Source organism: Nannobrachium achirus, assembly GCF_963921795.1.
Source record: "Nannobrachium achirus genome assembly, chromosome: 21".
Lineage (NCBI taxonomy): Eukaryota > Metazoa > Chordata > Actinopteri > Myctophiformes > Myctophidae > Nannobrachium > Nannobrachium achirus.
The window spans coordinates 5,492,704-5,519,946 of record NC_137828.1 but is presented as its reverse complement, the minus strand read 5'-3'; the positions used below and the strand labels follow the sequence as shown (position 1 = coordinate 5,519,946).

Below are 27,243 nucleotides of genomic sequence, written 5' to 3'. Positions count from 1 at the left end.
CCAGCATTGAACACAGTAACACACACACACACACACACACACACACACACACACACACACACACACACACACACACACACACACACACACACACACACACACACACACACACACACACACACACACACACACACACACAGTAACAAACTCAACAGCTCATCACCAGAGCAGTCTCAGCTGCTCCTCACAGGTGACTGCACTCAGGAGTATTTGAGCAGAGCAAGGGAGGAGCAGAGACTCACTCTGTCTGAGACCAACAGTCAGTGTAGAAGGATTGTTGCAGACTCACTCTGTCTGAGACCAACATTCAGTGTCTGTAGAGAGGTTTGTTGCAGTGGACTGAGACTAGTTTGGTTGTCTTCTGAAAGCTCCAGAGCCACGCAGGATATTCAGTGATTTTTCAAAGGTAGGTGAAAAACACTCTTTTAAAGGGGAAAACCACCCAATTTCAATATTGAACTATGTCATTAATATAGGCCTACTTTAGAGGAGTTGTGTGGAAATAAAATAAAAAGTTACCCAACTTCTGTGTTGCCTAGAACTGGAGGATTGATATTGGGGGGTTTTGTTGCAAAGTAGACCTACGTGTGATGTCATCACGGTGTACTTTGCAATACAAACCCCCAAATCAAACCTCCAGTTCTAGGCAACACAGAAGGGGGGGAACATTTTATTTCATTGAAAAAATGAGTGATGTCCCCCTTTACTGAATGCACCTTTTACATTGTCTGGAGAGAATGAAGCTTAATTTTGACTCAAACATATTTTTCAGATGGAGAAAATTTAAAGGAACAAAACATTTGTTGGTTTATGTAATGAATTCATATCTAGTTTTGATATCTAACTGAACCTCTGAAGGCATGCTCGGCACACCAGAACAACCCTATGCTACATTTATTTGAATAACAGCAGCTGATTATATGACACATTTGAGTGGCTGAGAAGCCACTCACTTAGTTTTCAGTGCCAATATCATTAAAGGACAACTTTGTTTTTTCAGGGTTCATATTTTAGATTGTAATTGGAGGAAAGAAAAGATCGAGTGTTAAAATGTTTTCATTTACTTCTTTCTATCGTTTTAGCCAATCAGGCTAAATATGTATTTTTAGCCACAATGAGTCGACAAATTCTTGGCAACACTACTAGCCCCCATAAGTCACACCTAACCATGAAAGGAAACCCTGCGCTGCATGTAGTGGCTTATTGTGTCAAAAGACATATTTGGCCACTTAAACGCATGCCCCCAACCACTGAAATCAAACTCTCTAAACTGGCTAAAACGATAGGAAGTAAATGAAAACATTCTAACGCTCATCTATTTTCTCTAATTACAATCTAAAATATCAACCGTTCTTGTAAAAAAAAAAAAAAAAAAAGTTGTCCTTTAAGACAGGTTGGTGTCCGTTGGGTTCAATGACGTGTCTGATGTTTGTTCATCAGGTGTCTTTTTGGGGGACTTAAAAGAAGGCTGTGAGACACCAACACCATTCCAGAATGAAGAGCTGCTGGGCTGCTGCGCTGCTTCTACTGCTCTGTCTGTGTGAGGCTGCTGGGGCTCGGGGTGGACCAGGCAGCCAAGCTGACCTCTGGACTGAGCTGAAGGAGCTTCGGGACATGGTGATGGAGCAGAGAGGGAAGGCATTGGATGGAGAAGTCAAAGAGCTCAGAGACAAGGTGGCAGAACAACAGGTGCAGCTGAAGAACATGGAGGCCAGGGCGACAGCCAGTGAGGGAGAAGTCAAAGAGCTCAAAGAGCTCAGAGACAAGGTGGCGGAACAACAGGTGCAACTGAAGGAACAACAGGTGCAGCTGAAGGAACAACAGGTGCAGCTGAAGAACATGGAGGCCAGGGCGACAGCCAGTGAGGGAGAAGTCAAAGAGCTCAAAGAGCTCAAAGAGCTCAGAGTTACGGTGGCAGAACAACAGGTGCAGCTGAAGAACATGGAGGCCTTGGAGGGAGAAGTCAAAGAGCTCAGAGACGAGGTGGGGGAACAACAGGTGCAGCTGAAGGAACAACAGGTGCTGCTGAAGAACACGGAGGCCAGAGCGACAGCCAGTGAGACAGAAGCCAAGGCCAGGGCGACCGCCAGTGAGAGAGAAGCCAAGCAGCAGAAGGACTTAATGAAAGGTAAGGATGGTCCAGATGGAGCTTTAGGAACAGTACAGGCTGAAATGTTTCATATAGCAGTTATAAAGGGATAGTTCTAAGGGGAATAATCCATGAATTCAAGTCTCCATGGGGAGAGTTATCGGTGGAAAATAGTCATTTTGGAGGTGAACTCTGCGTTTAACAAAAGTCATACTTTTTCTTTTTTTTTTTCAGTAATGGCTGTCAAATTGAGTTCCTGTCAATCCAGAATGGTTGCCACGGAGGGCCAGGTCACAGACTACCAGACCAGACTAACCGTCACTGAAGGCCAGGCTACAGACCTCCAGACCTCACTAACTGCAACCCAGAACCAGGTTAAAGACCATCAGACCAGACTGGTTGCTACGGAGGGCCAGGTTACAGACTTGGAGAAAGAAAGTAAAGGTAATTTGAAGCTGATGTTCAGTGGATGCAGGCTGGAAAGAGCAGTGCTGAAACATGACTTAACCCATTAAAACCAGGAAATCATCTGTGTCATTTTTAGTAGGCAATACAGTGATCATTATAAACACTTTAACCATATTTTATACGTTGGCGATTTCTTTCCAAACAAGATTTCAAATGTCTAGTTTTATTAGTAACGCAACAATTTGTTGACATTTGTATTGATCATATAAAGAGTATTTAAGACTTAATATTATTAATGCTAATGTTGTGTTTATTTCAGCTCATGTTGTTCTGCTGTCCACCATTGAAAGAAGTCTGAAAGCTACTGACAACCGCCTGAATGCTACTGACAACCGCCTGAATGCTACTGACAAACAAGTGCAGGCACTGAGGAGTAAGTACAGTATATTTATTAAACATGATGATCTAAAATGAATACTGAACATTGCAATTATTCTCCCAAAATATCTTTGAAACTAGTAATGAATTTAAGGTCAGAATCCATAGTTAAACAGAACCCCATCCCAAATCTCCGGCAAACATTGAGGTAAAATGGCAGTTCTACAAGCTTGCAATGTGACGTGTTGTGAGCTTGTAGAGCTGCTGTTTTTGGCAGAGATTTGATGTCGAGGGAAACACTAGTGTTGTTTATTAAGAATATAATTATACAGTAAGGTTTAAGTGGATATTATAATGGATTGTATTATTAATGATAAATAATGAATGGTATAATGTATGTTTTTATTAATATTCTAACCAATGTGATAATGTTATGTGTTGACAGACAAAACAGAGGTGGCCTTTTCAGCTGGTTTGGGAAAAACCTTTTCACCATCTAGTACCAGCACTGTAGTCTACAGGAATGTCATCACGAACATCGGCAAGGCATACGATCCATCTACAGGTGGGTTATGATTAATTCACTTTAATGATCTTTATAGAATCAATTAGTTTCATCAACTTACATCTATCAGACAGGTAAATATGACAGTAATGTACATAAACCTTCAAAGTGCGTTACCTATTTAAACCAATAGACAGGATAAGGTGAGAAATGTTTAATGCAGGAGTCTTCAACGTTTTGAGAGATGAAGCAGGGACCCCCACAACCTGTTAATAGATTCCATATAGTTTTATCTTTTGACAATACAATCATCAGTGTATTTTGGATTCATGTCAATTTATGTTATCAGATATTTGACCACTTGAACTGTGATGAATAATTATAAAACTTGACTTTTCACTCTTTACTTAAGTCTGTTCTTTTCTCCCTCTACACAAAAGCTCTTTGCCGAAAATAGCCGATCTACAAGCTCGCAGCTTGTAGATCTGCTATTTTTGGCTAAAGTTCTCTGAATGTGGACGCTATAGGGTTCTAGTGGTTAATATAAAAAGGAGAGTAGAGTTTCTATTACATAAAAGATTTGGAGGACCCCCTAGGGGTCCTGGACCCCCTGTTGAAGACCCCTGGTTTAATGCCATTGGTTTCATTTTAACAATGATGATAATGTTTATCATGAATTAACAATGATAATCAGTGGTTCTCAAACATTTTAATATCAAGGACCTCCACATTGACCCTGGACCCCATCTGAAGATCTACAAGCTCACAATGTGTTGTGAGCTTGTAGATCTTCTATTTCTAATGGTCTAATTATAGATTAAGGTTAAGGTATTTAAACTGATTTTGATGGTTTATGAAACATTGCTGGGGACCCTGGAACCTCCTCCAGGACCCTGGGAGGTCCTCGGACCCCACATTGAGAACCTGTTTTAAAATCATGTTTTGTGTGTTCTCTCTCAGGTATCTTCTCAGCACCATCAGGAGGAGTTTATCACTTCACATTTACTGCAACTCACCACAAGTCATCAAGTCATATGTTTATCAATATGTATAAAAATGAACAGAGACTCATTCGTAACTATCCACTATCCATCCATAGTAGTGAAGGTGAAGGTTTGGTATATCTATCTAATGGAGTGATCTTAGAGCTGCAGAAGGGAGACAGAGTTTACATGAAGTTAGATGGTGGGAACAAGCTCAATGATCAAGGAAAAACATTCAACCACAACATGTTCAGTGGTTTCCTGCTCTATCCTATGTAAGGACACTTATTTAGGATGGTTCAGGTTAAAGGAGGGTCAAACATCAAACATTGAAACCATGAACAAAGCATTGTTTAAATGTCTTGACCTTAATGTCTCTCTGTTAGACTAAAGCATTGTTATCCCTACTGTGTGACTGTACTGTACTTTGTTAGACTAATAAAGCATTGTTATCCTTAATGTGTGACTGTACTGTACTTTGTTAGACTAATAAAGCATTGTTATCCTTAATGTGTGACTGTACTGTACTTTGTTAGACTAATAAGCATTGTTATCCTTAACACGTTGCAAGCCGCGGCAGAACCCTCTGAACAGAGGTAGCGCCGAAGAAATAAGCCATTTATTTACAAACATGTTTTAAAAAAACAAAGCCCACATGATAACAACACGTACTGGAGTGCTCGACACAGCGTACATATTCATCCTGCAGAGGTCGGCGATCTTACTTTGGCGAGGCGGAGGGGAGATCAATTCCATTCGTTTACGTGCGGCGAAGCAGGGAAAGGAGCGATAGAGAAGCGGCGCCCGAACGTGATTGAAACCGCGATCCACGAACAGAGACAAAGACCAGCCATCTTGTTTGAGCTTCTTGCTGAGTTTCAACACTGGGGAGAGGATGAGGCTCCTCCTGGCCAGCCATCCATCCAGAATGTGAGTCAACGGCGTGGCCTGCTGGATATTAGGAGTATCACACCCAGCACCAGAAAATGACTGTCAGAGCATATTAACCCTTTCAGATCGCTCCAAAAAGACACAGAGAAGAATTTCCGATGTTTTTTTTTATTTTATTATAATTTATATCAAAAGTCCGGGAATAGACGGCGTGGCTGATGGGACCCAGTAGGAAGTCCGAGGGAGTACGGCCAGGCTTAGAAGGTGTTAATGTGTGACTGTACTGTACTTTATGTTAGACTAATAAAGCATTGTTATCCTTAATGTGTGACTGTACCTCTATGATGTTTTTAAAGTGTTAAATACATGTTTAATTAAATACATGTTTAATTCACTATCAGCCTAGACCCACTTAACCCATTTAGTTTTATGCTTTAACTATTACAAAATAACAGATATACAAGCTCAGTGTGGCTGCGAGCTTGTAGATCTTCTATTTTTTGAAAAATCGTAAACAAACAAGTCTTTGAATTTATGGACCCGATTCTATCTCCTAAATCTTAATATAGGTTTCTGGAAGAACCTGTTTCTATGTCGGTGGTGCTCAAACCTTTTCATGTCAAGGACCCCCAAAATATGTGTTGTGTGCTGGATTCTAATCAACATTTATAGCCTACATTCAGTGGTGTGAAGTAACTAGGTGCATTTACTCAAGTACTTTACTTAAAGGCCCGCTGACACGCCCCGAAATAATAATAGTATGATACAGTAGGTCACGTGGTCTCTCTGAAAACGCTCTGAAACAGTCTGAAGCTCATGTCACAGTGGAATCTTCCCCTCGCTCCCCAACAACAGCTGACCAGTACAGTAAGTAGTCTAAGTACAGTCAATTAATTTGATTGGCTTATAATTGCGCATTCCCACAAAATATAAAAATATTAACTCATATTTTAAGACGTCCTCGGAATTCCGAACGCAATGGTGTGCCATTCAAGGACGCCGGACGCACCGTTCGGCCGGTATCGCACATTCCCCACCGAAAAAACGGAAAAAATTCAGCATATGCTGAATTTCTAAAAACTTGCCGGAAAAATTCTTCCATACAAAAATGTTATTTGCATTACGATCGTGTCGTCGAAATACATAACCCTTCATCGTGGGATTTCAAAAAGGGCAAATCTACAAGCTCGCAGCGCGGCACTCGGTGCCGCGCTGTGAGCTTGTATATCTGCTATTTTTCAATAGCTAAAGTATAAAATAATTAAGGCCCTTCCACCTTGGGCCCTGGTAAGTCAGTCCCACTCCCCCCCCCCCCCCCCCCTTGTGACGCCCCTGCCCACAGCCTGCAGTCGAAAGCAGAGTTGAAATGCAACACTTTGCGTCGCTACCTCTGTTCATTCAGACATTCAAAGACGTACATTACTTAATCAGTTGCTATTTAACATAACAAATAAGGTGTTTGTAGTCATGGGTTATTGTCGTTTAGGCCAATACAGTCCATTCATATTTAAATTGGTTTGAAACGGCTTTCTGTGGTCCAGCAACCATGGACATGTTCCTTATTCCTCTGCTGTGACCTTATATATTCCTATGTCGTATTGTTATAAAAAGTGTAAAGGTCTACATATTTTTCCAATGCAGATCCAGGCCTTGTTGATGGATTGGAAGAGATTTCGAAGCTCTGGGTCCAAAACGGAATTAATATTTAATGTGTAAAAATCTGCTGGATGTCCATTTAAGTGAATGGTTCCATTAGAGGCGGCTGTGATTCTGGTCGGAGGTCTAGGCGGAGACAGCGTTTGGAGGGGCGGAGTTGTGACTGGTGAATTACGATGGAAAATATGAACCCTTGTTGTAAGAACAAAACAAAGTTGTCCTTTAAGCGTGAGACTATGCTATTTGCTTGCTATTTGTTATGTCCATCAATTGAATACCAAGGACTTCCAACGTAACCAAGACTGTATAAGGACTTATTTGGGATGTTCCTTTTAGGCAGGGTGGTTAACCCATTTAGGCCTAGAATTATTGACTGCTTTAACTATTGAAACATAGCAGATCTACAAGCTCACAGCGCGGCACCGAGTGCCGCGCTGCGAGCTTGTAGTTCATCAATGTCAAAATTATGAGATTTTTTTGCAAATATTTGAATATCTCATTTTTAAAGTGAACATTTGTAACTCAAATATTTTGTTCTGGGGGGTCCCTGACAATATTTTGAGATGGAGGTCCGTGGCCAATATCATTGTGGGGGTCCTTCACATGAAAAGGTTTGAGAACCACTGACATAGTAGTCTCTCAAGAACAGACTAACTGAGCTCCAGTTGAAGTGAAAAGGACCTTTTCCTTGACGATGGCTGGCCAGATTGCTGACATAGAAACATCGGTTTTTAAAAAAAAAACCTTAGAAGGATTCAAAAGACACTTATAGAATCAGGTCAAAATTCTAATTTTCACAATTTTCCAAAAATAGCAGATCTACAAGCTCGCAGCGCGGCACTCGGTGCCGCGCTGTGAGCTTGTATATCTGCTATTTTTCAATAGTTAAAGCGTTCAATAATTCTAGGCCTAAATGGGTTTTTAACTGTACTTGTACTGTACTACATCTATGTATTGACTATAATTGTAATGTTCTCCATTTTTGTCTAATAAAATGTTCAATCACTCCAAAGGCACCAAACAAAATGCCAGTCAACAAAGAGGTACAAAAAAGAGGATAATCTTTATTTCAATATTTTTTTTCAATCCCGTCATAATAAAGTGAGACAATCTTAATTCAAACCCAATGAGAATGTTTTGGCAGAAAATGGAAGGCAAAATCTATTCTACAAAGAACCAAACAAGGCAAAAGGGTGAAGGGAGAGGGAGAGGGAATGGCTTCCTAAATGCAGTTTCACAGTCAAAAGTTTACAGTTGAAAAATACAATAAAATCAACAGGTTGTCATTAAGACTTAGAAGACCTATACTCAGCCAGTGGTTCTCAATCATTTTGAACTGAGGCCCCCCCAAATAGTCATTTTGAACTAGGGACCCCCCACCCCTGATAAATACTTGGAATTGTAGGAATTGAGACATTACATTTAGTTTGACTCGGTTCCACGCGTAAATATTGTGAAAATAGCAGATCTACAAGCTCACAACGCCTCCCACTGCTTGGCGTTGTGATCTTGTAGATCTGCTTCTTTCAAAAATGTTTGCCTCTTTCTGCTATTCTTTGACAATTTGGCAAATGTTGTTTATATTGTAGTTTGTTGATTCATTCGATGCTGTAATGGAAATTTCATTATTAGGTCTGAAAAGTATGTCACTTTAAGTGTGTGGACCCCCTGCGGGTCCCGACCCACAGGCTGAGAACCACTGACCTACAAGACCTACTAGGCTACCAAATAAGCACAATGAAATGCGTGATATGAGAGGAAGAAGCAGGGTTGGTTTTTCTGGGTCAAAGGTTTAGAAATACTTTATACGATGGATTCAGCTTTACCTGCACAGCTTAGAATTATAGAATGCTTTAACCAGTGAAAAACAGCAGATATACAAGCTCACAGCGCGGCACTCGGTGCCGCGCTGCGAGCTTGTAGATCTGCTATTTTTGAAAAAGTCGTGAAAATGTGTGCAAATCTTTGAATATATGTATTTTCAAAGCGAACGTTTGTAACTCAAATTTTGCTTCCCGGGGGTCCCTGGAACTACATATTTTGAGATGGGGGTCCGTGGCCAAATAAATATCATTTTGGGGATCCTTCACATGAAAAGGTTTGAGAACCACTGACATAGAAGTCTCTCAAGAACAGACTAACTGAGCTCCAGTTGAAGTGAAAAGGACCTTTTCGTTGTCAATGGCTGGCCAGATTGCTGACATAGAAACATAGGTTTTCTCCAAAAACCTTAGAAGGATTCAAAAGACACTTAAAGAATCGGGTCAGAATTCACGATTTTTCACGATAAAAAAAAAAATAGCAGATCTACAAGCTCGCAGCGCGGCACTCGGTGCCGCGCTGTGAGCTTGTATATCTGCTGTTTTTCATTAGTTAAAGCATAAAATAATGATACACTATAATGTGTACCCGTTCTAAATGGGTTAAGAAAAGAGTAACGCCTCCTTTAAAACATTCATCAGCTTTTGTTAGTCGCTTTACTTTAGAGAGAGGGGGAATCTGTCTCCTAAGCTCGCCTCACCAGGCTTTCTGGGGGAAAGCCTGGTGTTCGTTCACAACAGGCCGGTTGGTTTCCGCCTAAAGCGCGGAAACCACTAGAAGAAGCGGCGTCACTTTAATTTGGTTCCCCCCAGTTTGTTTCCCCAATCCCTATTAAAATGCTGCAGTAGCCTAGTGTTGTCTTGCCAGTCGCTGAGTTGGACTAAAAGATGCATATACAAGATCTACAAGCTCACAACACGTCGCAAGGCGAGCTTGTTGATCGGCAATTTTTTGGCAAAGACATTTGATAATGAGACTGTATCAAGTACGTATATTATAAGTACCTTTTACGATCAATTAAATCTCCACGATACGATTATCGTGAGTGTTTTTTTTTTATCACAATAAACAATAATATCGCGTATCCTCACATCCCCAGTCCTAATGGCTCTCCGGTGACATCATTGACCATTAATTATATAATTAAACACACACACACACACACACACACACACACACACACACACACACACACACACACACACACTCCATGTCATGAGGAATCAATGGGAAAAACAAGTCATTTTGGGGGTGAACTACTCCTTTGAAGTGAAGATGCGTTAATGTACAAAGTTGTACACCTCTAGAAAAAGAGAACGTGCCGCTATTAGATTCCGTTCTTTCCAACAAGAAACAACAGGTTCACAGAATAAAAAAAATCACACCCGTGTGAACTGAGCGGTGGTTGTGTGTGTGTGTGTGTGTGTGTGTGTGCGCGCGCGTGCGTGTGTGTGTGCGTGTGTGTGTGAGAGAGAGAGAGAGAGAGCGAATATTGCAGTTGATGCTCAGACTAGACTCAAGAGCACCCTCTCTGGTCACTGAGTGGTAGTTCAGGCTACATACACACATACATACATACATACATACATACATACACGGATACACGGATACACACACGGCCATGCTATGGAGCGGTCTACCACCGCTCAAAAATAAGCGGCCTGCACAGCTCATAAACAACCTTGTTTTTAAAAGCAATGGCTGGTGGAGGTCTGCGCCCCACGGAGCGCACCTTTATTGTAGTCGGCATACACAATGTTAGGAATGCCTTTATGTAACGGGGACGGGGCGATATGAAAACTGCATATCACGATTACTGTGACCAAAGAAATCACCATTTACGATATTATCACGATAATCAAAATCCATTATATCCTGGGGCGGAACATTTGCCAAGAAATAGCAGATCTACAAGCTCACAGCGTGTCGCGTTGTGAGCTTGTACATCGGCTATTTTTGGGTAAAAGACAATTGATAGAAAGTGAAAAAATATATATACTATCAAGTACGTATATTATAAGTACCCTTTACCAATTATAGAGGGTTTAAGTGGTACCGGATATGCAGTGAGGCAAATAAAGGTGAATTGATGCCAGTGCATGACGGAGGATGATATCACGATAAATTAAATCTCCATGATACGATTATCGTGAGCATGTTTTATCATGATAAACGATGGTATCGCTTATCGTCCCATCCCTATATGTAACAGACTGACCGTGGGAGAGAATTCGTCTTGAGATAATTGGCATGGATTGTAGCGATTCGTTGTATTGTATTCATGTAACTGTATTTATTTGCTTTGACAGGAACGTATATCAGATGTCAATATCAGGGAACGACGGATCATTATTCGCCAAACCACAAAGTGTATGGAACACCAACTCCTAGTCAGGTTACACAGGTCTTAAATGGGATTTAAAAAGCAAACAGATGTCTATGCCTAGCATCTCTTATAGTGCCCTTAAAACAACCATTGGTCCTCTAAAATAAGTGGAACTACACTCCTATCTATCAAACTGTTGCCACACCTCCTCAATACACACATTTCAAGAAGGCCAGCTTTCTGCTTCCATCAACAGGTCGTCGAGCGGCAACAACTATGGAAAGCACGACTTGTCTCTCTGCACTTTACGTCTCCAGAAGTCTTGTTTTTTTAATCAGGCAAAAAAAAAAAAAAAAAAAACATACGATAGAAAAACAAGCGTTATTCATTTATGGCAGAAGTTCCTAATTGGGCACTTTTTCACTTGCTGTGCTGTGGACATGGAACAGGATATGCAGTACGTATAGTGTAAACTAAACGTTTCAGTATTTATAGGGGTGGAGGTAAACTAAACGTTTCAGTATTTATGGGGTGGGGGTGAACTAAACGTTTCAGGCACAGTAAAAACAAATCCTGAGTGTTAGTTTAACTGTTAAGTACATTTAATTTAACACTCAGGACGTTGCCATGTTTATGATCGATGGTTTCAAAAGCAGCGTGCAAATCAATCCGCTTCGACTGTCTATTGTATTGTATAGGGCAGTGGTCTTCAACCCATTTCATATCAAGGTCCTGACCTGTACTGGACTGTACTGTACGCTGTTATTGTATCTGAAGGAGATGCATTGTAAAGGACTTCTTGTTTTCGCTGAAGACGACGAAGGCGCGCCGTCTCAGGCGGACTTGAGCCACGTGAGACACCGTCGAGCGAGCCAAAGCGAGCGAGTCGCCGTGTCGAGCGTTGGGAGGTCCGCTTGAGCAGACTCGGCGCTGTCCGAGTTGTTGTGTCACGATAGGGACAGAATCGATAATCTTCTGCCCCCCCCCGACTTTATGCACCTCCACGTGGTCCAAGTGAACACAGCGGAGCGCTCCCTACCTCCGGTTCAACAAGGCATTTCCTACGGACACCATAATCGCGTACTGCACAGCAGGTGTCAAGATGGCCGCTGGGGGTCTGGGGAGAAGGTAGTCTCGCGTGGCCAGACTGTCGACTCCCGCGATTTACAAATGCTCCCGTCATACAGTCTGGGACAACAGAGGACAGGGACATGCTGGGCCCCTGATTCAGCCCGGGAAAAAAGAGTTGTAGAGGCCCTCATTGTGCGCTATAGAGAAGCGCTGCTACTGCTATTCAAAGATTTACTGTACTGTAGAGTACGATCTCTCTCTACAGCGCTGCTGCTACTCAAAGATTTGCCATTTCGGATCATGACAAGTGACAAGCCAGTGGGCCGATCTACAAGCACTACGAGTAAGATTTACTGTACTGTAGATACTGTAGAGAGAGATCTCTCTCTACAGCGCTGCTGCTACTCAAAGATTTGCCATTTCGGATCATGACAAGTGACAAGCCAGTGGGCCGATCTACAAGCACACAACGCCTCGCACCGCGAGGCGTTGTGTGCTTGTAGATCTGCTGTTTTCACTACTTTTGTGCGATAGCCTTGTATGATGAAGCAGGGCTTTGCTTTGCGAAATAATTTACACATTTGAAACTTGGAGATACAAGGTTTCTGCCCGACAGTGACGATTTACTTTGTTGGCCACCCAGCCCCCAAAATGGAATGAAGGCTGACATTTTATTTATATTTTTGTCCTAATGGCTGGCCTGGACCGGCCGGGAATGAACCGGCCGTTCGGGAGTTGGCCCGCTTCTCTGGTGTTGTTGGTGTTACTTCCATGATGTTTTCAAATGTTTTCTTAAACTATACACGCATAACAAGAATATGCCGCTCGAATGACTGTCTGTACTAGTGTGTTTCTGTTATGTTTCCAATGGGACTACAGTTCCGTGCAGCAGCGGCTACTTCCGATACTCGCCGTTCGGGAGCTGCCGTTCCAGACTCTATAGCATTTGGAGATTGTGGAATAGTTGTCTGGCTACGCGAGACTAGGGTGAAGGGGGAGAAGGGGGGAGCAGGAGGGTGAGCAAAGATGAAAAAACAAAACAAAAAAAGGAAGCAAATAAAAGAGGTTGATATGTCTTTGAGTTTCATATCACTGGATTTCTTTGACTACTATTCTACAGGTCTAATAACATCCATCCTCCCTCCACCCGACGTTAATCCGTCTTCTTCTCCCCGGGAGCCTTTTCCTCCCCCGCTGGCTCCTCCCCTCCCCCCTCCCCCCAGTCCTCCTTGGCCCCGCCCCCCTCCAGGGCCACACCCCCCTCCTCTTCCTCCTCGTCCTCCTCCTCCTCCTCTTCGTCGGTGAGCCCCTCCCTCTTCATCAGCTCCATGTCCTGCGAGCAGAGATGCAACAAGGGGAATTAGAGAAAAGAAGATTCATTCACGGCTTTCTATTTTTTTGGGGGGATTTTAACGGTTTTGATTTGCATGCATGCCCCCAGGTTGGACGTGGCTAAATATGTATTTTTAGACACAATAAAGCCATTCCCAAGATGCACCACAATCTTTCATGGTCAGATGTGACTTATGAGGGCTGGTGTAAATAGTAACAAAGAAATTGCTGGCTTATTGTGTCTAAAAAGACATATTTAGACACTTGTACGCATGCCCCCACACTGAAATCAAAATACTAAAATGGCTAAAACAATAGAAAGCAGTAAATGAAAACATTTTAACACTCATCTTTTCTTTTCTCTAATTGCAATCTAAAATATAGCATATATAAAAATATAAAAAATAGCAGATATACAAAGCTTGCAGCGCGCTGTGAGCTGCGAGTTTTTTTATTCTAAAATGTTTCAGAGGTAATGGAAAACCTGGCAGAGGGAGGTAAATAAATAAACCAATCTGTCAGGAAAAGCGTTAAATTATCAACACATTTCTTAACAGCAATACAGCGATCTTAGATGAATTCACCCTTTGTCAAGTCCCGCCCGTTGTCCCACCCCTCTTCTCACCCATTGGTTGCTGTGTCTTGGTGGGACAAAAGTCCTTTCTCTCCATCCACTACCATTGATATTCAGTTGCTTCTTCTTGTTATTCTGTGTGTTCAATTCTCATTTAAACTTGGTTTCAGTCAAAAGGAGCCTCGCAGGTGCAGCATAGTGACTGGGCATGTTTTTAAATGTTTTTATTTCTCCAAAAACTGTTTTAGCAAATTCAACATTAAAAAGGCGGAACCAGGGCGGGACAAGGCAGAAAGAGCCTGCTGTTTGGTCATTCAGGGACCAATCAGAAGGCTGACAAATAGTCAGGGAATTTTAATAAAACCCTGGGAATAAATTCCTTACCAAACAATTTCTTCACCAATGTGTTCGTAAAGGTGTCCAGTAACATATCTAACAAAGATTGAAATTCAACATCCCTAGCAAAATGTTTGACAGCTAGGGTAATTCTGGGTCTCATTCACTCAGACTCTGTACTATAAGGGAAAAAATCACTCCCATAAATCTGCTTTAAGTGGGGTGTGAGGGGTCTAACTAGGTGTTTTTAATTATTCTGAATCCATTGCAAGCATTTGTTTTGCACGAAAAACATTCTTTGGCCCAAAAATGGACCCCATACACCTTGTGAAAAGTGATGACTCATCACTAAACCATAGTTCTTTTGGGTCTGTTTTTAGCCCAAAGAATGTTTTTCGTGCAAAACAAATGCTTGCAATGGATTCAGAGTAATTAAAAACACCTAGTTAGACCCCTCACACCCCACTTAAAGCATATTTTTGGGAGTGATTCTTTCCCTTATAGTACATTTTGCTAGGGATGTTGAATTTCAATCTTTGTTAGATATGTTACTAGACACCTTTACGAACACATTGGTGAAGAAATTGTTTGGTAAGGAATTTATTCCCAGATTTGAGAGTTATTCTGCTAATTTTCCCTGACTAAAAGGGTGAATCGTTATCGTCCCTACCTCTGATCCGTCGTCGGTCTCGGCGGTGCAGATCCCGTAGCACATGAGGCTGATGACGCCCAGCGGCAGACCGAACAGGAAGCAGCCCAGCACCGGAGAGCTGCGGAACACCGACTGTAGAGGAGGGGGGAAACAACAGTGTTAATTTTGTCGACTAAGACTAAGACTAAAAGACTACAAGATTTTTATATTTTGTCGATAAGACTAGACTAGACTAAAACAGTTTCAAAAGACTAAGACTAAGACTGTTATTTGTGTTATTCAAAAGACTAAGACTAAATCTAAGTCTAAGACTAATGGCTGCAAAAATTGATATTGGTATGTAACTGCAATGAAATTAAAGCCAAATACATCTTTTATGTATGGTTTATTTTGAACAAGTGACAGGCAGTAGAAGACAATGACTTATTCAGAGTTATGTGGTTATATTAGGCTAAAAAACGTATCCTAAAAGAGAAAGACTAAAAGTCTGAGACTAATCCCAAAAGACTAAGACTAAGACTAAAATGTTTTGATATTTAGTTGACTAAGACTAGACTAGACTAAAACAATTTCAGAAGACTAAGACAGGACTAAGACTAAATGGTGTGTTATTCAAAAGACTAAGACTAAATCAAAATTTCCTGAAAAAATTAACACTGGGAAATAAAAACCAAAAGGGGAAACAATCAACAACAGAATGGAATGGAGATGCAGCCCTGGCAGGGACGTGCTGGGCCCCTGATTCAGCCCGGGAAAAAGAGTTGTAGAGGCCCTCATTGCGCGCTATAGAGAGAGATCTCTCTCTATAGCGCTCTCTCTATAGCGCTGCTGCTACTCAAAGATTTGCCATTTCAGATCATGACAAGTGACAAGCCAGTGGGCCAATTACATGAGTTATATTTCGTCGTTGTTGGGTGGAAACCTCGTATGTCCAAAACCATTTAAAAAATGAAAACAGCTGATCTACGAGGCGTTGTGTGCTTGTAGATCAGCTGTTTTCACTACTTTTGTGCGACGGCCTTGTATATGATGAAGCAGGGCTTTGCTTTGCGAAAAAAAAAAAAAAAAAGTACAAATTTGAAACTTGGAGATACGAGGTTTCTGCCCGACAGTGACAAATTACTTTGTTGGCCGCCCAGCCTGGACCGGCCCGGGAATGAACCGGCCGTTGGGGAGTTGTCCCTGCTTTTCCCAATGGCCAGCACGTCCCTGAGCCCTGGTTTGTATGTTCCATTCCCATCACACCCTCTGGTCAAACAGACAGCTCTTCCTCCCACAGAGAGACAGAGAGGAGACCACAGAGAATCTACTCCTCCTCCTCCTGTCTTTGACCATGTTCAGTGATGTGGTTTGTTTGCATGTTCTTCAATTATACGTCTTTTGTTGTGGGGGGGGGAGTGGGACTAAGTTACTAGGGCCCAAGGTGGAGGGGCCTTCATTATTTTATACTTTAGCTATTGAAAAATAGCAGATATACAAGCTCACAGCGTGGCTATTTTTGAAAAAGTTGTGAAAATGTGTGCAAATCTTTGAATATATGTATTTTCAAAGTGAACATTTGTAACTCAAATTTTGCTCCTATTTTGAGATGGGGGGTCCGTGGCCAAATACATGTCATCTTGGAGGTCCTTCACATGAAAAGGTTTGAGAACCACTGACATAGTAGTCTCTCAAGAACAGACTAACTGAGCTCCAGTTAAGTGAAAAGGACCCTTTCTTTGACGATGGCTAAACCAGATTGCTTACATAGAAACATAGGTTTTTGAGCGGTGGTCACAACGCTCCTATACGTGGCCGTGTGTGTGGGTCTGTCTGTCTGTCTCCGGGTCTGTAGCCTGCAGTAACCTTTTCTGACCACACATGTTAAGGGAGGGGTGCTGTTGCGCACGCACGCACGCACGCACGCACGCACGCACGCACGCACGCACGCACGCACACACACACACACACACACACACACACACACACACACACACACACACACACACACACACACACACACACACACACACACACACACACACACACACACACACACACACACACACACACACACACACACACACACACACACACACAACCGCCGCTCAGTTCACACGAGTGTGATTTTTTTCAAAAATAGCAGATCTACAAGCTCGCAGTGCGGCACTCGGTGCCGCGCTGTGAGCTTGTATATCTGCTATTTTCCAATAGTTAAAGCATAAAATAATGATACACTATAATGTGTACCCGTTCTGAATGTTCTGTGATGTGGTTTGTTTTCAAGTTCTTCAATTACAGGTCTTTTATTGTGCCTCTTCTCCCCAGCGGGAGGGCCAACGTCAGGGCAGGGCACCAAGGGACATTCTTGGATACGGTACCTCCAGAATAGTATCGTTCTTTGTAAGTCGCTTTGGATTAAAAGCGTCTGCTAAATGCCTAAACTGTAAACTGTACCTCCAGAATAGTATCGTTGCTCTCCACAATTTACACTGTAAGCATTTAGCAGTAGTTTTCAACCTTTTTTCATATCAAGGACCATTACTGTTGGAGCATGGAATTGTGGACACAATCTTCTATGTTTTGGTTCTCAGAGGTTAAACCTCACCAAATGGTGGTTCTGTGGCTAAAAAAATGGTCCTTGTTATGGAGGGGAAAGGAACTGGTTGGAATAACGGCTCTACCCAGGTTGGCAGAGGGAGAGCAGAGCCCAGGATTACAGTTTAGGCCATGGGTCTTTAACAGGGGGTCCAGGACCCTAGGGGGGTTGGCCCTCCTCCCAACGCCTCGTGCTGCGAGGCGTTGTGGCCTTGTAGATCAGCTATTTTCGGCAAAGAGCTTTGGTGTAGAGAGGAAGAAGAGCAGACTAAGTACAGAGTGAAAGGTTTATTAAGTATTGACGGTTCAAGTGGTTAAATATCTGAAAACACACATTGACAAGAATCCAAAATAAACTGATGATTGTGCTGTCAAACGATGAAACTATATGGAATCTCTGAAAAGGTTGTGGGGGTCCCCTGCTTCATCTCTCTCTCAACTAAGGGGTCCTTGGCCTGAAAACATTGAAGACCCCTGGCTTAGGCGATTGGCACTGGGTGAAAATAATGGGATACAAAAAACAGAGTGCTTTACACAGCATAACAGCACAGTTACCATTTCAACACTGCACTGTTTGTTTACATTCCTAAAAACACTTCTGCCACAAAACCCACATGTTGTCGAGGTTGGAAGAGTGGGAGGAGAAGAACCAGGGACGTGCAGAGAATGTTTGAGAGGCAGGGGCTGGGCTGGCATTTTATGCCCCCTCGAGCACCGTCCAATAACGAGCTGTATTAATTCATTTTTCAGTTGGAACTCTGAGAACACATCTTCCTGCTCTTACTTGTGCCACCATTATCATCGCTTTTAGAGCTCCGTTTGTTATAAATCGTATCTTGAATAGAAACTTCATAAGTCCAAAACGTGTTACTCCAAAATATGAAAAGTAGCAGATCTACAAGCTCAAAGCGCATAGCTTGCTGATCTGCTAGTCTTGCTGCTTTGTGTGACGCTCTACAGTGTTCCCACACATCTTTACCAATTTATTTCCAAAACTTTTCCAGAATATTTAACCCGATATCCAGGACTATATCAAACATATAATTTTCCGAATGTCTGTCTGTCCGTCCGTCTGTCTGAGTGTCCGTCTGTAACAGTGTTTCTCCTCAGTGGCTGGAGCAATTGATCTGAAATCGCATCACCATTAGCATATGAACACACCTGACATAACTGTGAAGCCCGTTTGTCACTTTCACAAATCGTATGCTGTATATTAGCATTTTTCTGGTGTATCTACTATCTATTCTGCATCTAGCATGAGGCATATCTATTCTGCATCTAGCATGAGGCAACATGTTTAACCAGCTGTGTGTGTGTGTGTGTGTGTGTGTGTGTGTGTGTGTGTGTGTGTGTGTGTGTGTGTGTGTGTGTGTGTGTGTGTGTAGGCGGGTGGGCAGGCAGGCGGGTGGGCGGGGAGGGGGGTCGTTTGTCTTGCCCTGTTACAGATGTTGTCCAAAAATCATGCAGATCGGTAGACAGTATCTCTATAGCCATTAAATGAAACGGGTATTTCTTACATTGATGCTCCTACATATTATCATGCAAGCACCAGTTAAAGTTACTTTCCATCCCTCATATACTGTGTGCACAGTGCACATCCCATAACCCACACACTACACATCATTTCGGAGCTCATATCTTTGAACGGGTAAGGGCTAGTAACAATAATTCAGCTCAATAACGAGTCGCTTATTCCTATGCGCAATGTCCAAAGACAGGTAGTGTATGCCAGTGGTTCTCGACCTTTTCAGGCAGTGACCCCCGAAATAATCACATTTGAAGAGAGTTGAGGAATTTTGTATAACGCGGTTTTATTGTGAAAATAGCCGATCTGCATGCTCACAACGCCTCGCGTTGCGAGGCGTTGTGAGCGCCAATGTCTGCCTCTAATATTTAACAAAATCAATAACCAAAGACAAATGCATAGCTACTTTTCCCAGGACCTTCCAGGAGCCTTGATCAATTCCAAAACTTTTCCAGTGCTGGAAAAAATATTTTTATAATTTCAAATGATTTCCAGGAATTTCATGACCGTGGGAACCCTGGCTCTAGTATGATCGATAGGATGTTAACTTAAGGAAAACACAAAGCGTTTAAAACACAGACATAAAAGGTTTCTGCCCAGCAATAACAACATCATGTTCCCTAACCCTAGTGGAGGTTTTAACTCATTTTTGCATACGCGTCCTGCACGATCCGTGCATCATCGTGGACTCTGTATAAGAACATCGAGGCATCCAACACATTATTGCGTATCATTATTTTATGCTTTAACTATTGAAAAAAATAGCAGATGTACAAGCTCACAGCGCGGCTGCGAGCTTGTAGATCTGCTATTTTTGAAAAATCGTGAAAATTAGAATTTTGACCTGATTCTATAAGTGCCTTTTGAATCCTTCTAAGATTTTTTGAAAAACCCTATGTTTCTATGTCAGCGATCTGGCCAGCCATCGTCAAAGAAAAGGTCCTTTTCACTTAACTGGAGCTCAGTTGGTCAGTTCTTGAGAGACTACTGTGTCAGTGGTTCTCAAACCTTTTCATGTGAAGGACCCCCAAAATGATATTTATTTGGCCATTTGGCCAAAATATCTAGTTCCAGGGACCACCCAGAAGCAAAATTTGAGTTACAAACGTTCACTTTAAAAAATACATATATTCAAAGATTTGCACACACTTTCACGACTTTTTCAAAAATAGCAGATCTACTCAGTGCCGCGCTGTGAGCTTGTATATCTGCTATTTTTCACTGGTTAAAGCATTCAATAATTCTAGGCCCTAAATGGGTTAATCTAAAATGTAAAACAATGGATTGAGTTGCTTGTTGTCGTGGGCCTGGACTGAGACTGTAATCTAAGCTACACCCATGATGGTGCATCTCAGAGTTAGGGAGGAACCATCTAGTTGGCACACAAGTGAACAATGCTCTAAGTTTATGCCTGGTTGCAGAACAACTCTATAGCTGTAGATGTCATTACAACACAGCACTGTTTACATTCCTGTTCCTCCCTCTCATTCACATCAACAACAGCCCTCTCTCCACAGCCTCTAAAGGGGAGCACACACTGGATGCGGTATCGATCGACGCACGTGAAGTGCAGCGCGGTAACCCCAACTGGATGCGGCGCGCTGCCACACAGCACATCCATTTCCCCACGGTGGGGAGAACCATGGGAGAACATGTTCACCGCACGGCAACGCTGGAAGAATAGAACGGCGGCGTGTCGGCGCGGCAGGCGAGTTAGTTCATTGAAAATAATGGGGCCGTATGTTTTGACGCGCCGCTTCTGCGTCCGGTGTGTGTTCCCCTTAACCTTAACTGCTGTGCCGCCGCTGCTACTACCATCCAGAAAGTAACAGTTTTGGACATAAGAGGTTTTCCACCCGACATACTGTAAACTGTATTCTCAAATGTTGCTCCCAAGACAAACTGCAGGTCAAAAGGACAACGCTGCGTTGCGCTGTGGAGCACGCAGAGGCTTGAATCGTGCATATTATTCTCTTCAACGCTCAAAGCACAATCACCCAAGGTGTGTGTGTGTGTGTGTGTGTGTGTGTGTGTGTGTGTGTGTGTGTGTGTGTGTGTGAAACAGGCAGAAAAGCAACAAAAGCAGTGCTTGGACCGCCAGCGTCTCTGTGTTCACTTCCTGCATGCTGGACTCAACCAAAGACGGTAGATTTAGAAAGATAGTCTGGGTCCTTGGGGGGATAAAATGGTCATTTCGTGCAAATCAGTCTAAAAGCACCAAGTTTTGCACAGATGTAGCCCAGGGCATGCTCTAATGATTTAGCTAGGGCTCCCGAGTCGGCAACCTTCGGGGTCGCCACAGCGGCCAAATCAAGTTAGGCTCCCATCAACTTTCTATACAGGAGGAAAATACCCAGGAAAAAAAACTGCTTTAAGTAGGATGTGAGGGGTCTAACTAGAGGTTTGTCATGATGCTGAATCCATTGCCAGTATTCGTTTTGCACAAAATAACTTTCATTGGGCTAAAAAACGGCCCCACAAAATGATGGTTTAGTGATGAGTCATCACTTTTCACAGTTATGTGGGGCCGTTTTTAGCCCAAGGAATGTTTTTTTTGTGGCCCTAGCAGCAGAATAATTAGAGCATGCCCTGAGCTACATCTGTGCAAAATTTGACGCTTTTAAACTGATTTGCATGAAATTACCATTTTATCCCCATAAGGCCCCAGACTAATGCCACACCAATGTCAAAATGGTACACAGATGGCACACAAATGGTCTCCAATGGGTAAAGATCAACTTAACATGATGGTAGACCTAGCACTACATATCAACCTACCATGATGGTACACCACAGATCAACCTACCATGATAGTAGACCGGGCATCAAAGGCCACCCTCTTCACCCTCTGGATGACGCCGTCGCCTCCGTAAGCCTGCGGGGGGCGATAGAGGAGGAGAAATGAGGAGGATCTTCCAGGTCTTCCATAAAGCTCAGGTGTGAACACCACAGATATAAAGAGCTAGATGCCTCGTTCGCCTCTGCAGTTAATTGGAGCGATGTGCAAAAGTTCTTGTCCGGACTTCCTGGAAAAACTAAGGGATCGCTGTCAGTCAAAGTGACTACTGGCCAATCACAGCACGACTTTTCCGGGACTTATCCAAGGACCACAATTCAATTCAACAGAGCCAGTTCCGATGTTGCGCGGCTCAGCTGTTCTCACAGGCTGCGTACGTGAAGACCCGCCCCCACCTGCCTCTGATAGGCCTGTCAACTTGTGATGAAGATTCCCTTAGTTGCTAAATGCATATGCCCCCTAGCCGAAGGAGGCGTCTATCTTTCTATGTCTATGGTGAACACCACCAGTTAGTCCATGGGCCATGCCAGATGTCCTTATCGTATATGAAAGGTGGCAAGGTTACTTATCATTTTTTAGACATTCCTTGGGCCAAAAAAGGACCCCACAAAACTATGGTTTTGAAGCAAATAGTTGAGTTACAAATGTTTGCTTTTAAAACATCTATTCAAAGATTTGCAAAAAATAAAAATAAAACACACACATAGCCTACTAAACATGGATACAAACCCATGAAAATGCAAGTTATTGTCTTAAGATAAAAGTGATGGATAATATCACGATGAGAATTATTTTCATCTTTTCTTTCGTTGGAGTTTAGAATACAACGTTAAGACCCCTGATCCCTGTAGTTAGCGGTAGTTAGATTGTTTGTATGAATAGTTGGAAGTTATAGTGAGTCTTGACTTGACATTATTTTATGGAAGTATTGAGTTCTAAACAAAAAAGGACCAACTTTGGTAATTGGCTTAATATGAAACAAAGATTATTCTTGGCACACATTGCATCCCTAGAACAGGGGTTTTCAAAGTGGGTGACGGGGCACCCTGGGGTGCCGTGACGGTAGTCCATGGGTGCCGCAAGATAATTTGATAATATTTGGAAATTATTTGGAGGAAAAATATTTAGTATCATTTTAAACTTGAAGTACAAAGTTATTTTCAGTCAGTTCTAACTAAAATTGCTGTTATCTCAACGTTTTCCTCACAACATAATCATTAAAATATCGTCACTGTCGGGCAGAAACCTCGTATCTCCAAGTTTCAAATGTGTACGTCTGTTGGCAAAGCAATGCCCTGCTTCATCATACAAGACTGTCGCACAAAACTAGTGAAAACAGCCGATCTACAAGCACACAACGCCTCGCGATGCGAGGCGTTGTGTGCTTGTAAATCTGCTGTTTTCACGAGTTTAGTACACTTTATAGATGTTAAATACAAAACAAACGGTTTTGGACATACAAGGTTTCCACCTGACAACGACGATATGCTATAAATATAAGGTGCTGGGAGTGAAAATTATAATGTAGGGGTGCCTCGGATTAAAACAATATTTATGGGGTGACCTGAGACAAAAAAGTTTGGGAACCCCTGGCCTAGAAGACGCTGTGAGCTTGTAGATCTGCTATTTTTCAATAGTTAAAGCATATAATAATGGATAAAGTGGTTCCAGGCCAACAGGCTGGCAACGGGCACAGCGTCCTGGGTGAGGCCAGCAGGCTGGCAACGGCCAAAAGGTTTGCATCAAGCGATGCCTGGCATCATCTGAGCTGGAAGGAACTGGCATGGCTCTGTCTCTCTGTTTGGTTCGGTTGGCCTGCTTTGTTTTGCCAACGTTCAAAAATAGCCCAGTGCCTTCTGGGAAAAGTAAAAAAGTAAATGTAAAAAGTATCAATACTGCAGTATAGATATACTCTGTTACTCAAGTATTACTCAAAATGTATACTTGAGTAAAAGTACAAACGTATTGGCATCAAAATGTACTTAAAGTACCAAAAGTAAAAGGACTCGTTGTGGAGAATGTCACATTTAAAGTTTTCATGTATAAAAAAAATCTCACAAGCGACACATTGTGAGCTTGTAGATCGGCTATGTTCAAATGGATTACTATAACTAAACACACATAAATGTATTTTTAGTTATAATAATCCAAATCTACAAAGTAACTAGTAACTAAAGTTTTCAAATACATGTAGTGGAGTAAAAGTACAATATTTGGATCCGAGATGCAGTGGAGTAGAAGCAACATTACTGGAAATACTCAAGTGAAGGTCAAATACCAAATAATTGTACTTAAGTGCGTAGTAAGTAGTTACTTTACATGTTGGTTGGCCTGGTCTGTTTTGCCAACGTTCAAAAATAGCCCAGTGCCTTCTGGGAAAAGGGCAGGCGATGGAGGAGGGATTGTTTGGATTATGGTTTCATATATCTGGGTGACTGACGTGACGACCTTACTGTAAAGGTTGGACCAGGGACGTGCAGAGAATGTTAGAGAGGCAGGGGCTGAAATTTCTAAAAAGGGCCTTTGCGTAAAACTATTGAGAATAGCAGACCTCCAAGCTCACGACGCATCGCAGTTTTGAGCTTGGAGGTCGGCTATTTTCAATGCTTGACATCACACTAAACTAAGCATATTAGTCAATACGCATATTAGTCAATACTGGAGATGTGGCGTAACGGCATGGATTTCTACACAGAGAGGGCGACTCTTTCAACATAAGATGCTGCATTCAAGTTCAGGAGAGTTTGGACAAGACAATTCTCTTGAATGCTGCCTTCAGGTATGGCATGGAAAGAGGGGGCGTTTTCATTTCTTTCACCATAGTAAAAACTGCATTCATGGTCTGGAGAGGGCACTTTTTACGGACGGATAAAAGGGCAGGGGCTCAAGCCCCCTTTGATGTCTATGTGTGCGCATGCCTGTGTTGGATGACTGGACAACGTTATTGTAAATGTTGGACAGGAAATGTTGTGTTTTTATGATCCAGATGTCGGCTGCAGGAAGATTAGTGTACGGTGGTGACATACAGTAGCGTGTCATGCAATCCCGCGGGAACGACTTAAAATACACACAGAATTACAGCAGATTATCTACTGGGAAATAGAGGGGGAGGTAATAACGTTAAAACAACACACGCAAACATCTCCATGTTTGAGCGAGACTGAAAAAAATACTTACAGCCAGGCCTGGAATTTAGTTATTTTATAAAATGATGTCCTGTGTTGTCCTTTCTTTGATGGTACAAAGGCCAAACGCCAGGGCAGGAAGGCCATCAAATAAAACAACATTTTAGTTCATTAAAATAATTTGTTGAATTTAAAGGGATATAACACTTTCAAAAAAACTTTTGGTAATTTTATCATCTAATCAGGCTTTTATGAATACCCTGAACAGTTTTTAATTAGCTTGATTCAATATTTAGATATTTGATGTAAATGTTACCAGGCCCTCCAGGCCCAGGGCCTCTCCCCACACACACCCATTGTAACTTCAAACTTAATTTTAACCTTGATAGATTCATTAAAAACACCCATTATTTTTTTTCTGGTGACTCATAATACCATCCTAATACGTGAGCAGACCGTGTTTTTTCCATAACTTTTTTCATTTATTTTTAATAATTATTTTTTTTAATTTAATTGTTTCCATTTTACCAAATAATTATTAAAAATAAATGAAAAAACACGGCCTGCTCACGTATTCGGAGGGTAGTATGAGTCACCAGAAAGAATAATGGGTGTTTTTAATGAATCTATCATGGTTAAAATGGAGTTTGAAGTTACAATGGGTGTGTGTGGGGAGAGAGGCCCTACCACTGCTCCCTGTTGAAAGTGGAATATCCCTTTAAGGGTTAGGGACGATAACCTAATCTGCAGTGAAATAGATAAATGATGGTATTTACAATCTGATCCATGCTCAGCCCTGCACCAATCAAAGTCACTGGATTGGTTTAAAGATGGGGACTCTGGGGAGTTAAGATTTCATAATCTCAACAAAAGACACTTCAAATAGCCGATCTACTGAACATCGACGTGTTGTCAGCTTGTAGATCACCTGCACCTATTTATGTGTCTTAGCTCATTGATTGCCAAGGCCCGAGTTTCCCGAGTTATTACAGTAGTCCCAGGCTGCCACAGCCCGAGTTTCCCGAGTTGGCAGCCATTTTTTTTTTTTCAAAAAGAAAATGTTATAAAAAAAAATTCCAAAAATGCCTAAAATGTATTAGGCATGATCGCAATCGCGAAATTGCATGTTTAGCCCCATAACAAACACATCTTTCAAAATGGCAAAATGTTTGTTTTGTCTGACTTTGAAGGCTTGTATCTCATGAATGCCTGAACGGATTTCCAAGCGGATTTTTTTGTTTGAAAGCTGTTAAAAAGTACTACACATATGGTGCATGATCTAGGCATGGGCGTGCACGATCCGTGCACTAAATATTGATCCGTGCACTAGAAATTTAGGAACGTGGCATCCTGGTACTTGGCGGCCATCTTGAAAAGGGCATTCAATGAGTTAACCTGTCTGGTGCCAACCCCGAGTTTCCAGAGTTTGGGTAGTTTTTGAAGAAAAAATAAATAAACATTTCAAAAATATTTTTTGGACCTCAAAAAATGTAGTAGGCATGGTCGCGATCGCAAAATTGCATGTTTAACCCCCATACCAACCCCATCTTTCAAACATGGCAGCCATGTTTGTTGCGGTGACACGCTTCCTAGTTTCTTCTTTTTTCGCGCTGATTTTTGTCATTGCACTATTAGGTTGTGTTGGTAGTTTCTGAGTATTTTTGCTTTGTTTAACAATGACAGTGAGATACTTGTTTGCACTAACTAGCATTGACTGCTATGGTCTCTTTTGCAAGACACTTTATGTATATATACTTATATATTATTCGCCCCCTCTGTTGATGCACCTTCTCTTTATTGGTACTGTACTGCTCTCGTCTTTGTTTGTTTTTTTCCCTCTTATCTATCTTTTCTTACGTCTCTGTAACTTTGTAAATAACTGTATACTGCTGTGCTACTACTGGACAACTGAATTTCTCCCTTGGGATAATAAAGGTATCTATCTATCTATCTATCTATCTATCTATCTATCTATCTATCTAAAACATAATGGCTGCTATCTCATGAATGCCTGAATGGATTTCCAAGCGGATTTCTTTTGTTTGAAAGCTGTGAACAGCGTGCATGATTAGGCATGGGCGAATTACATGGAAGTCTATGGAGACCATGGCAACTTGGACCTTCAAAGAGATTTAATTGATAGCAACATAAGTGTTAATAATTGAATTGTTACCTTACATACCGATTTTATTGTGCA

The 27,243-nt window shown here is 42.0% G+C and overlaps 1 protein-coding gene across 1 annotated transcript in view; it reads right to left on the bottom strand.

Moving 5' to 3' along the window:
* Positions 1–13,281: 13,281 nt before the first annotated feature.
* Positions 13,282–27,243, bottom strand: part of LOC308307226 (protein disulfide-isomerase TMX3-like) — a gene marked incomplete at its 3' end in the record, with an annotated part of 66,676 nt that continues 52,714 nt past the window's right edge. Inside the window, exons 15-17 of the mRNA XM_080752399.1 lie at positions 21,931–21,999; positions 15,041–15,154; positions 13,282–13,461 (exon numbers count right to left, since the gene is read on the bottom strand). Of these exons, the coding sequence (XP_080608525.1) occupies positions 13,282–13,461; positions 15,041–15,154; positions 21,931–21,999 (363 nt within the window). The remainder of the gene's footprint in view (positions 13,462–15,040; positions 15,155–21,930; positions 22,000–27,243) is intronic.